Here is a 13,587-nt window from a genome sequence, read left to right on the forward strand (position 1 = left end):
GTGGATCCTCTAAGCTCCAAATCTGGGTAGGCACATGGATCCCAAGAGTTGATGGAGCAGCAGGAAGGCACATGGAGCGAGGACTTGGAGCACTGGAGGCCGCAGGTAGACAGGACACAGAAAAGCAGGGGTGGAGCAAGGACTTGAAGCCGTAGAGGCCGTAGACAGACAGGATGCATGAAATTCCAAGACAATGCAGACAGAGGTAGGGCAGGAACAGGTAATAGTGCACAGTAAAACAAACAGAACCAAGAGACTTAATACCATGACACATGTCTGTGTCTTGATGAACCTTTTATAGGCCTAAGCAGATGAAAACATAGGAGCACGCCAGGTCACTTGTAAAACCTGACATGGAGCCAGGGTTGGTTTTAGCCAAAGTGGGACCCTGCACAAAAGGTTAAAGTAGGGCCCTAAATACTCACATATTGCACCATCATACTCAAATATTTTAGCTGTATTTTCATGCGCTGAGTTCAGATTGTTAAATGAGCACGATCGACCATATTGAAGTCATTTGGTGCTTGCTTCCCGACTTCTTTACACCGGCTGAAGAAGTATGATGGGGACAGAACAGTCACTAGTAGATCGATATGTCCCCATACAGTATCAAGTTATTAGCAGCACATCTGCAGTTTACACTGGGAGATGTGCTGCTGAAAACAATGATTTCTGTTCTGGCATATACAATTCAATCACCCAATGAATGAGCAGCATTTTGCTTATTTGTTGGGTGATTGCCAACATGTTTACACCTATGAACTCTCATCTACATTGCCAGATTTTATAACTTTATATACACTGTATGTGATACACACAAAGTATGTTACATAAACATATGCATACACACATGTATACACCGAGCACACACACACATAGGTATACACACATACCACACTCGCATGTATACGTAAACACACACACATATACAGTGGGGCAAAAAAGTATTTAGTCAGTCAGCAATAGTGCAAGTTCCACCACTTAAAAAGATGAGAGGCGTCTGTAATTTACATCATAGGTAGACCTCAACTATGGGAGACAAACTGAGAAAAAAAAATCCAGAAAATCACATTGTCTGTTTTTTTAACATTTTATTTGCATATTATGGTGGAAAATAAGTATTTGGTCAGAAACAAACAATCAAGATTTCTGGCTCCCACAGACCTGTAACTTCTTCTTTAAGAGTCTCCTCTTTCCTCCACTCATTACCTGTAGTAATGGCACCTGTTTAAACTTGTTATCAGTATAAAAAGACACCTGTGCACACCCTCAAACAGTCTGACTCCAAACTCCACTATGGTGAAGACCAAAGAGCTGTCAAAGGACACCAGAAACAAAATTGTAGCCCTGCACCAGGGTGGGAAGACTGAATCTGCAATAGCCAACCAGCTTGGAGTGAAGAAATCAATAGTGGGAGCAATAATTAGAAAATGGAAGACATACAAGACCACTGATAATCTCCCTCGATCTGGGGCTCCACGCAAAATCCCACCCCGTGGGGTCAGAATGATCACAAGAATGGTGAGCAAAAATCCCAGAACCACGCGGGGGGACCTAGTGAATGAACTGCAGAGAGCTGGGACCAATGTAACAAGGCCTACCATAAGTAACACACTACGCCACCATGGACTCAGATCCTGCAGTGCCAGACGTGTCCCACTGCTTAAGCCAGTACATGTCCGGGCCCATCTGAAGTTTGCTAGAGAGCATTTGGATGATCCAGAGGAGTTTTGGGAGAATGTCCTATGGTCTGATGAAACCAAACTGGAACTGTTTGGTAGAAACACAACTTGTCGTGTTTGGAGGAAAAAGAATACTGAGTTGCATCCATCAAACACCATACCTACTGTAAAGCATGGTGGTGGAAACATCATGCTTTGGGGCAGTTTCTCTGCAAAGGGGCCAGGACGACTGATCCGGGTACATGAAAGAATGAATGGGGCCATGTATCGTGAGATTTTGAGTGCAAACCTCCTTCCATCAGCAAGGGCATTGAAGATGAAACATGGCTGGGTCTTTCAACATGACAATGATCCAAAGCACACCGCCAGGGCAACGAAGGAGTGGCTTCGTAAGAAGCATTTCAAGGTCCTGGAGTGGCCTAGCCAGTCTCCAGATCTCAACCCTATAGAAAACCTTTGGAGGGAGTTGAAAGTCCGTGTTGCCAAGCGAAAAGCCAAAAACATCACTGCTCTAGAGGAGATCTGCATGGAGGAATGGGCCAACATACCAACAACAGTGTGTGGCAACCTTGTGAAAACTTACAGAAAACGTTTGACCTCTGTCATTGCCAACAAAGTATATATTACAAAGTATTGAGATGAAATTTTGTTTCTGACCAAATACTTATTTTCCACCATAATATGCAAATAAAATGTTAAAAAAACAGACAATGTGATTTTCTGGATTTTTTTTTCTCAGTTTGTCTCCCATAGTTGAGGTCTACCTATGATGTAAATTACAGACGCCTCTCATCTTTTTAAGTGGTGGAACTTGCACTATTGCTGACTGACTAAATACTTTTTTGCCCCACTGTATATATATATGTATACACAGAGCACATACAAATATGTATACAGAGCTCATACATACACACGTCTTCACACATAGCTATATATACCATCAAGAGTCCATACATTCCATACATTCTAGGCTAAACCACATTCACAGAGACAGAGACACACACATATCCATTCACATCATTGTGCTGCCTGTGTCATACAGGTCAGGTCCTCCAGCGAGAGAAGCTGATACTCTGACCTAGAGATGAGGATTCTGAACACAGAACTTCTTATATTAATTAAGAATGACCTGAAAAAGTTAAATAAAGTTAAATAAAATAGGTTTTACAAACTGGTCAGTAAGAAAAACATTCTCATAGGATCATCTACTCAATTGAGTTAAATTTGAATTGTTTAGCCCCATCCTGGTGTTCCAAAATCCTGGGCGATTTTCTGTTTTTTCCTTCCCTTTTTCCAAGAGCCATAGTTTATTTTTCTGTCCACATATGAGGGTTATTTTTTTTTTGAGGGACAAGTTATACTTTTAAATGACAGCATTCATTCCATAACATAGTTTACCTTGTTCAATATATAGTAAAACTAATGTAGTAATATGATTCTCCAAGTCAGGATGAGTACGAAGATAACAAATATATATATAGTTTTCCTTTATTGAAGAGTTGAAAAAAAATTCTGAAATTTCTAAAAATAAAATTTCTTTTTGACACCATTTTCCAAGACCTGGAATGTTTTAATTTTTCGGGGTATGGAGCAGTGTTTTGGCTTATTTTTTGTGCCTTTTAGCTGATGTTTTTAGTGATACAATTTTGGGACAGATACGATGTTTTAACCTCCTGTTATTGAGTTTTATAGCAATGTGGAGGAGGCCAAAAAAATGTAATCATTTCGATTTTTTTCTTGTTACTCCGTTTACTGATTGGATTAATTTACTTTTTATATTGATAGATCTGACTTTTATGAAAGCAGCAATACCAAACATGTGTAGTTTTTATTTTTGTAATTGCTTTAATGCTATTATCAGTGCATCTCTTGTTGTAGAGGCAGGGGGCCCCCAAAGGTGTGGGGCCTTGGGCAATTGCCCAGTTTTCTTTCCCCTAATGCCAGCCCACCATGGAGAACAACAGAGGGCAGTGGCCATAGGGGAAGGTGAAGTCCTGGTGACGTGTAATACCTGAAAACATGATCTGTTTGTGGCTCTTGAGGAATATTTGTGCTACCATGAAGCTGGCCAGATCTCTGTATCTGACCAGCTTCAGTCCCCTGTGCTTCTCCCATGCTGTAGAGGCAAAGCTGTCTCTGCTAGAAGTCTGGGAGAGCATATGGATTCAAGCAATCAGGTGACCATGTTACTGGTACAAACTGCCAATCTTCAGGAGTGCACCATGCCCAGCAAAACAGGAAACTGGTTGCGGGGGAGAGTGAATTCCTGAAAATAGAAGATTAGAATAACCCTTTTACTATGATGGGTGCCGGTTGCCCAATTGAAAGTCTTTGATACGATCGATTTGTTGGTCATGTTTAAAAGACCAATCCTGATGGAAAATTATGAAATAGAAACAAATGGATATTTGAAGGAAGTCCCATTGAAAATCCACAGTTACGATAATTAATCTATTTGAAAAAAATAGTCAAACAGGCATTTTACAAGGATACTAAAATCTGATGTCAACTTAGCTTAAATACATGATTACAGCAATTTTCACAAAATTTTTATCGAAAATTCTGCTTTAAAATCAGGACATCAAATTTCCTTGCTAGAGATTATGGTAGTAGACCTCTAGAGGACTATAGTCAGCTAGTAGATTGTATGACTGATGGCTATAGAAAACAATTTCAGCATTTTTTATAATGAGCTGAGGAAGATTAACAGCTCCGTGCTCATTTGGGCTTTAACTTTACTATGAATTGCTCAATGTCAAACATTAGGTGGCCATATGCTATGGCTAGATGCCATCCAACTGACAATTATCCCTACCTATCCCCTGACACGTGTGTGCTAGACTTGGTGAAACTTGATGTGTAATGAATAGAAGGAGAGAAGTAAAGAACCCATGAACATTAGAAAACGGCCTGACAAACTATGGTTTGTTGGTAGAATGGTCATTGGTTTGGCGATGGCCTCAGTGACATTCCAGGCTATATCTGACAATGTTGGATGTTTTTGGACAATTACCCAGCGAGTATAGAACAAAAAAAACTAACACAATTTTTAACAACTTTCATTAGTTGCAAGTGGTCAAAAACAAAAGAACATTTGTCTCATCAACTTTGATATAAAGTGAATGGATTCCCTGATACCTATGGAGACAGCTTGTCTTCCCAGTAAGATAAACAATATCACCGTCAACATTCTAACCCTTGACATCATCTATCATCTATTGTCGGCTGGTCCATTTGGAATTGTTGGGTTTGGCAAACCTTTCTATAATTTGAAGGGGTCTTTGATTGTCAGTGCGGCAAATGTTTTTTTTTACATGGAGTTAATATCTCTTACCTAAAAATGTAGTTTGTTATTTTATAGTTACAAGTAAAGTGCAAATCACAGGAAATGATAATCCAATATTCAGAATACAAGCACCTATCTTTTTTTGTGGCAAGAAAATATAAAACAAAAAGTGTTCACCTTGAGAAAAAAGGACAGGATGAATTTTAAATCCTCCTCCGTTCTTCAGCCTTTGTGGAAGATGCTCAAAATGATAAATATCTAGGTAGAAGTAAATTTTCAGAGCTTGTCGGCTACCTTCTGCCTGATAGGTAATAGGAACGTCTGAGAATACAAGTGAAATGCGTTAGTAGTTTCCCATACAAAAGCATAGTGTGATAGTTTATTGGCTTTATAGTCCAGTCACGCTGAACTCCAGTTTGATTGTGTAGCACCAAATGGATGTCCTATAAGAGGACCTCTTTTATAAATGTTTGTATTATGGTGGCTGCAATAAGTGCATGGGACTTTAATAAGCTCTATCGGTTAAATTAAATTCTTTTTCATAATCTTTACTTATTATACGGTATTTACAATCAAAGACGATGATATCTACAGTAATTGTCACAACTTATTCCAGTACCGGAATAGAGAATTTGGTGCATTAATGCCTCCATGTCAATTAGCCAATGGGAATAGAAGAGTCTTTCATGTCACCCAGTAAGCTCTTTATATAACCTTAGTAATGAGGTCTTATCGATTTTCTGTTACCCCTCGCACTTACAAGACATTTTGAGGTTTAAAGGATATAAGGACCTTTGTAACCTTGCAACCTTTTATTCTTTATTGCAGTGCATAATAGATAGACAGTGCCTTGCGAAAGAATTCGGCCCCTTGGAACTTTTCAATCTTTTCCCATATATCATGCTTCAAACATAAAGATACCAAATGTAAATTTTTGGTGAAGAATCAACAACAAGTGGAACACAATTGTGAAGTTGAACAAAATTTTTTGGTTATTTTAAATTTTTGTGGAAATTCAAAAACTGAAAAGTGGGGCGTGCAATATTATTCGGCCCCTTTAACTTAATACTTTGTTGCACCACCTTTTGCTGCAATTACAGCTGCAAGTCGCTTGGGGTATGTCTCTATCAGTTTTGTACATTGAGAGACTGAAATTCTTGCCTATTCTTCCTTGGCAAACAGCTGGAGCTCAGTGAGGTTTGATGGAGATCGTTTGTTAGCAGTTTTCAGCTCTTTCCACAGATTCTCGATTGAATTGAGGTCTGGACTTTGACTTGGCCATTCTAACACCTGGATACGTTTATTTGTGAACCATTCCATTGTAGATTTTGCTTTATATTTGGGATCATTGTCTTGTTGGAAGACAAATCTCCGTCCCTGTCTCAGGTCTTTTGCAGACACCAACAGGTTTTGTTCAAGAATCGTCTTGTATTTTGCTCCATCCATCTTCCCATCAATTTTAACCATATTTCCTGTCCCTGCTGAAGAAAAGCAGGCTCAAACCATGATGCTGCCACCACCATGTTTGACAGTGGGGATGGTGTGTTCAGGGTGATGAGCTGTGTTGCCTTTTCGCCAAACATATCGTTTGGCATTGTTGCCAAAAAGTTTGATTTTGGTTTCATCTGACCATGGCTTTCATCTTGCCACTCTTCCATTAAGGCCAAATTTGTGCAGTGTATGACTGATTGTTGTCTTATGGACAGACTGTCCCACCTCAGCTGTAGATCTCCACAGTTCATCCAGGGTTATCATGGGCCTATTGGCTGCATCTCTGATCAGTTTTCTCCTTGTTTGAGATGAAAGTTTAGAGGGACGGCCGGGTCTTGGTAGATTTGCAGTGGTATGATACTCCTTCCATTTCAATATGATCGCTTGCACAGTGCTCCTTGGGATGTTTAAAGTTTTGGAAATCTTTTTGTATCCAAATCCAGCTTTAAACTTCTCCACAACAGTATCACGGACCTGCCTGTTGTGTTCCTTGGTCTTCATGATGCTCTCTGTGCTTCAAACAGAACCCTGAGTCTATCAGAGAGCAGGTGCACTTATACGGAGACTTGATTACACACAGGTGGATTATATTTATCATCATTAGGCATTTAAGACAACATTGGATCATTCAGAGATCCACAATGAACTTCTGGAGTGAGTTTGCTGCACTGAAAGTAAAGGGGCCAAATAATATTGCACACCCCACTTTTCAGTTTTTGAATTTCCACAAACAGTTTAAATAACCAATAAATTTCATTCAACTTCACAATTGTGTTCCAATTGTTGTGGATTCTTCACCAAAAATTTACATTTGGTATCTTTATGTTTGAAGCATGATATGTGGGAAAAGGTTGAAAACTTCCAAGGGGCCGAATACTTTCGCAAGGCACTGTATATATATGTATATGCAGTATATATATATAGAGAGAGAGATGAGAAAATGGAGACCACTCACCGATCCTTTAAAATTCCAAGCTTTATTCGGACAATTAAAACATCATGGCCAGGAGAATGGGTTAAGGGGTGTGCAAGCCAGTGCTGACGACGGCCGTTTCGCGTGAAGCGGCGCTTCCACAGGTCAAGGATTGAGGATCTGATTAACCCGTGGAAGCGCTGCTTAGCGCGAAACAGCCGCATTTGCAAGATGCCTGTTCCTCAGTTCAAAATGTAATTAAGAAATTGCAGTTAGCAGGAATGGTGGAGGTCAACAAAGTCTGGACCAAGCAAAATGTCAGTAAGAGCTGCTCGTAGGATTGCTAGAGAGGCAAATCAGAATCCCCGCTTGACTGCAAAGGACCTTCAGAAAGAGTTAGCAGACTCTGGAGTTGTAGTACATTGTTCTGCTGTTTAGAGACACCTGAAATGTGACCTTATGGAAGTGTTATCAGAAGAAAACCTTTCCTGTGGAAGTATGTAAAAAGAACATCTAAACAAGTCTGATGCATTTTGGAAAGAAGTTTTGTGGAACGATGAGGTTAAAATAGAACTTTTTGGCCATAATGATCAAATGTGTGCGTGGAGAAAAAAGGGGCACAAAATTTCAGGAAAAGAACATCTCACCAACTATTGAGCACGGGGGTGGATCAATCATGCTTTGGGGTTGTGATGCAGCCAACGACAGAGGAAAATTTTCATGGGTAGAGGGAAGAATGTATTCAATGAAATTACAACAAATTCTTGATGCAAACATAACACCATCCATAAAAAATCTGAAGTTAAAAAGGCAAATGGATAATGATCCTAAACACACATCAAAATCCACAAAAGACTAGCTCAAAAGGCACAAACTGAAGTTTTTACAATGGCCCTCAAATTCCCATGATCTGATCGTTGAAAATCTGTGGTTAGACCTCAAAATAGCAGTGCAGGCAAGACGACCCAGGAATCTTATAGAACTGGAAGAATTTTCCAAGGAAGAATGGACGAAAATCCCTCACACAAGAATTGAAAGACTACAAAAAGTGCTTACAAGCTGTGACACTTGCAAAAGGGGGAGCTACTAGGTACTAACCATTCAGGGTGCTCAACCTTCTGCATTGGCCAATTTTCCTTTTTGTAGTTTTTAAAATGTAAAAAAAAAAATCTCAATTTTTTTTGCCTCAAATACAAAGGAAATTTGCCATCTTTAATTTTAGCCTGTTTAGAGATCATTTCATCTCAACTTGCTTAACTGTTCACAATAATAGTAAAAGCCTCTACTTTTTAATGCTAAAAGTTTTTTTTACTTATAAGGCTATGTGCACACGTTCAGGATTTTTACTATAAAAACTATAAAAACGTGATAAAACCGTGAAAAAAAATCATACATTAAGCATCCTATTATTAGAATACAATCCGCAATTTTTGTGTACTTGTTGCATTTTTTTCTGCGGCGGAATCGCATTCCAGAAAAAAACGCAGCATGTTCATTCTTTGTGTAGAATCGCGGGGATTCCGCACACATAGGAATGCATTGATCCGCTTACTTTCCACATGTGGCTATGCCCACCATGTGGGAAGTAAGTGGATCATGTGCGGTTGGTACCCAGGGTGGAGGAGAGGAGACTCTCCTCCAGGCCCTGGGAACCATATAATTGTTAAAAAAAAAAATTAAAATAATAAATCGTGATATTCTAACTACCGGCGTCCCTCGCAGCGTTCCCGCTCCTCGCGATGCTTTGGTACCCAGTGATGCTTTGCGGCAATGACCTGTAATGACGAAGCGGTCTCGCGAGACTGCTACATCATCACAGGTCATTCCCGTGAGGCATCGCTGAGGATGGAAGCTGCCGGGAGCATCGCGAGGAGCGGGAATGCTGCGGGGGACGCCGGAAGGTGAGAATATCACGATTTATTATTTTTTTAAATTATTTTTAACATTAGATCTTTTACTATGTATGTAAAAATTAATGTAATTACGTTAATTGTTGCCAGGAAAAACACAGCATAAAATATGTACATTATTACAGCGTGTTTGCTCTGTCTATGATTTTTTTTTTTTTTACATGCATCTTTGATGCATTTTTTCCCCCATTTATTAGAATAGGTGAAAAACACTACAAAAACATTGAAAGAATTGATATGCGAGAGATTGGAGCTGCTTCAAATCTGCAAGGTAAAATAAACAATATGCGAATGATATTTCAAGAATCTAATTTTGCTGGTAGTAGGAAATCCTTACATTTTCATGACAAAACTGTGCTGGGAAAAAATGCAGCAAATACTTAAAGGGATTCTGTTAGTAGGATCAAACCTTCGAAGTCATCTATATGGGCATGTAGGTCACAGGCAGCTGAATACAATGATAGCTTGATAAATGAGATCTGATGTCTTATTCCATAGAATTTTTTTTTCTCATATGTAAATGAGCTATTTTGCACTATGACATGCACAGTGATCTGCATAAGAATCTGCCCCCAGGGATTATTTTACATGTAGGGGTCGTTGTCAGTGTGCTGAGTAATGGCCGCTCTCTGCTCTCCTGATCTCACTGCGGAGCTGTGTGTGATGATACCTGACACATCTGCAGCTGCAAAATGTGTTTGTAAGGTGACAAAGTTCAGTTGTACAGTTCTGTGCTAGTTTCACATCTCACACGAGTAATTCTCCCTTTCATTTCAAATAATCTCTGGAGGCAGATTCCCATGCAGATCAGTGTCCGGCACATAGGCTGAATAGCACATTCACACATAAGAAAAACATGAATTTCTCAAGGAACAAGACATCAGATCGCAGATATCAAGGTAACTTTTTTTTCAACGTTCGATGATGTGCATGCTCATATAGATGGCTTAGCAGGGTTGATCCTTTTAACATGTGCACATACCCTATTACTGATTTTTCATCTTAATACATACTTGCAATTTGTGGCCCGTTTTCTGCTTTTCTGAAGTAAAACATGACCTTCTCCAAATCGAACAGAGCAACAAGTGAGTCCTCCAGCATAGCTTGTTCATCTGTCTATAGAAGAAAAGAAACGTCGGAAGCAGGAGATGAAACACGACTGCATAGTCCGCCCACACAGCAATGTGTATAAAGAATTAATATAAATCCAATCACACTAGCACAATCAGAATAATAAACGGCAGTGTGGAAGTGAAGATTAGAGGAACTATATTACATTATAGGGCATTTCATAATACGCACAATGGAGGCTACCAAAACAATGAAACACAAGATGAATACTACATTAGGTATCAAGTGGTACATGTTCTTATCGAACGCAACAGTCATTTATTTGCTCTTCTATCAATCTTTCATTTTTTTTACAAACTGCTTGTTGAAACATTCGCAACATTATGAAGAACATCTGCCAAATCCAACCAACAAAAGATTTCATTTCAGTCAAAAGAAAAAAAATCTATTATCATATATTATGTTAAGGGGAAAAAATATTCCCTAATCTAGAAAAACGGTAGCAAAACCCTTTTGCTTGAAAAGTGTTAAAGGAGTATTCCACCTCAGTAAATGATGATGTATCGTTAAGGTATATGATCACTTAAAACAGAAGTGTCAGAAACAAAAGTATATTTTAATTACCGTAATAGATCTTGGATTAATAATAATTTTCACGATTGGATGTGTTTAAATAAAATGTTCCTGTGCTGAGATAATCTTATACATGTGCCCCTGCTGTGTCCTGTGTAATGGCTGTGTCTGACCGTACAGGAACATGGTCTGATCATATCACAGCTCCTGGGTGGTGGTGGGGGAACAAAAGAGAGAATATAGACAGGACCGCAGGGAATCATAAAACATTTCCCAGCCTGTTCTTAAACAATATTTTACCTCAAAGAAAGAGTCAGCTGTGATTCTGTGCTGTAATGTCTGTCTAATCTTTTGCTTCCTCCCCTGGCCAGTAGCTGTGGTGTATCCGACCTGGTCCTGCACGGTTGGACACAGCTATTACACTGGGCACATTTTTAAGATTATAAGATTTATAAGATTATCTCAGCACAGGAACAGTTTTTTAAACACATCAAATTGTGGAAATTATTATTATTACAAGATCTGTTGATTAAAATGTACTTTTGATAGTGGCACAACCACTTTAGTGATCATGGGCCATCCGACCTATGGGAACTCCATATTTGCTGTGAATGAAATTCCTATTCGCTACAGAGTACAATACAAACATATCTCTCTCACCCACAAAGCGCTCCACAGTTCTGCTCCGCTCTATATCTTCTCCCTCACTTCTGTCCATCACCCTACCCGTACTCCCAGTTCTACAACTGATCTAAAACTAACATCCTGCATAATCCCAACATCCCACTTCTGTCTCCCAAGATTCTCTCGTGCTGCCCTAATTTTCTGGAATGCACTATCCCAGCCCCCATATTTTTAAGAGTGTATTTAAAGCACACCTCTTTAGACAGGCCTACCACCTCACTTCACTAATCTCCCCTGTCCCCTCTGTAAATACTCCTCAGAATATGGTCCTTCTACTCTTCTGTCTCCACGTCCGCCATGCGCCCAATAGCACTTGGTAACCACTTAGATCCTGGCTGGTGACCGGATCATGTAGCCTTATATGAAAACCCCTATTTATTATAATGATGGCAGGACGGCACGTAACAAGAACAATCTATATATTGTGTTCCCCCTGTTTGCTCATAGATTGGAAGCTTACAAGTAGGGCCCTCCCTCCTACAACTGCTGAGCTATGACTTACTTTGTATTGTCATTAATGTATGCACATGTCCTCGCTAAATTGAAAAGTGCTGCGAAATATGTTGGCGTTGTATAAATAAAATTATTATTATTATTATTATTATCGGTCCTCGGGGCTTTGTCTTCCTCACAGTTCCTCCCTATAGCACAGAGCTCCCAGCTAGTCAGCTTTGCTGAGATCTACAGCCAGTCCCATTCACTTGAATAAAGCAGCGCTGCAGTAGATGGTTGGGAACAACATCATGCAGTCCAGGAGGTTGGATTTCTACCAAACATTAAAGGCGTTTGCATTTTCAGAAAACCCTTGTCCCCAGGAGCAGTTTGTGTAAAAAAAATAAATAAAACGCACTTTGCTCTACTAATCCGGGCCCGGTGCTGACTCTCCATTGCTGCATCCGTTTCCTGTTATTATCTGCAGCACTGACATCATATTGATAGCGCTGCAGCCAATCAGTGAGTTCAGCAGCTCATGCCGTCTGCTCAGGAAGCGCTGCTGAGCTCACTGATTGGCTGCAGCGCTATCAATGTGACTCAGGGCTGTAGACAACAACACACAACAGGAAGAACGTGGCAGAGTCGACCCTGGACCCGAGGAGTGTGAGTAAATAAAAAGCCCCTTTAGGGTATGTTCACACGTTCCTGATTTCCATCCTTTTTTTTTCAGGACTGTTTTTTAAAAAACTGCAGCTCTTGGCAGAAAACGCAGGTCCTTTTTTTGGTCCTTTTTTGGTCCTTTTTTGATGCGTTTTTTGATGCGTTTTTTGATGCAGTTTTCTAGCCAGAGTCTGTGTGTTTTCTAGGAATTTTTTTAGGGTTAAAATGGCTGAAAATACCCTAATCCTACCCCTAACCCTAACCCTAACCCTACCCCTAACCCTACCCCTACCCCTAACCCTAACCCTACCCCTAACCCTATTCTAACCTTAGTGAAAAAAAAAATAAAAATATTTTTTTATTGTCCCTACCTATGGGGGTGACAAAGGGGGGGGGGGTCATTTACTATTTTTTTTATTTTGATCACTGAGATATCTCAGTGATCAAAATGCACTTTGTAACGAATCTGCCGGCCGGCAGATTCGGCGGGCGCACTGCGCATGCGCCCGCCATTTTGCAAGATGGCGGCGCCCAGGGAGAAGACGGCCGGCCGGACACCGGGAGGCCGGGTAAGTATAAGGGGGGGAGATTAGGGCACGGGGGGGGGCATCGGAGCACGGGGGGGGGCATCGGAGCACGGGGGGGTGACATCGGAGCACGGGGGAGGGGCATCGGAGCATGGGGGGGTGGGATCGGGGCAGCCACACTCCACCCACGCACTTCCGCTCGCTTCCCCGCACTTCCTGCTGCAGCGGTTCTGCACCACGAACCGCAATAAAACCCGCAGATCTATTTTTGATCTGCGGGTTTTACTGCGGGTTTGACCTCACAATGGAGGTCTATGGGTGCAGAACCGCTGCTGTTTTACAAAAAGAAGTGACA

At 40.5% G+C, this 13,587-nt stretch overlaps 1 protein-coding gene across 1 annotated transcript in view; it reads right to left on the reverse strand.

The window, feature by feature from the left end:
- PREX2 (phosphatidylinositol-3,4,5-trisphosphate dependent Rac exchange factor 2) overlaps positions 1–13,587 on the reverse strand; it is a 762,305-nt gene that overhangs the window by 157,167 nt on the left and 591,551 nt on the right. The window contains exons 33-34 of the mRNA XM_069731466.1: positions 10,296–10,398; positions 5,146–5,289 (exon numbers count right to left, since the gene is read on the reverse strand). Of these exons, the coding sequence (XP_069587567.1) occupies positions 5,146–5,289; positions 10,296–10,398 (247 nt within the window). The remainder of the gene's footprint in view (positions 1–5,145; positions 5,290–10,295; positions 10,399–13,587) is intronic.

The sequence above is a fragment of the Ranitomeya imitator genome, chromosome 6, assembly GCF_032444005.1.
Source record: "Ranitomeya imitator isolate aRanImi1 chromosome 6, aRanImi1.pri, whole genome shotgun sequence".
NCBI lineage: Eukaryota > Metazoa > Chordata > Amphibia > Anura > Dendrobatidae > Ranitomeya > Ranitomeya imitator.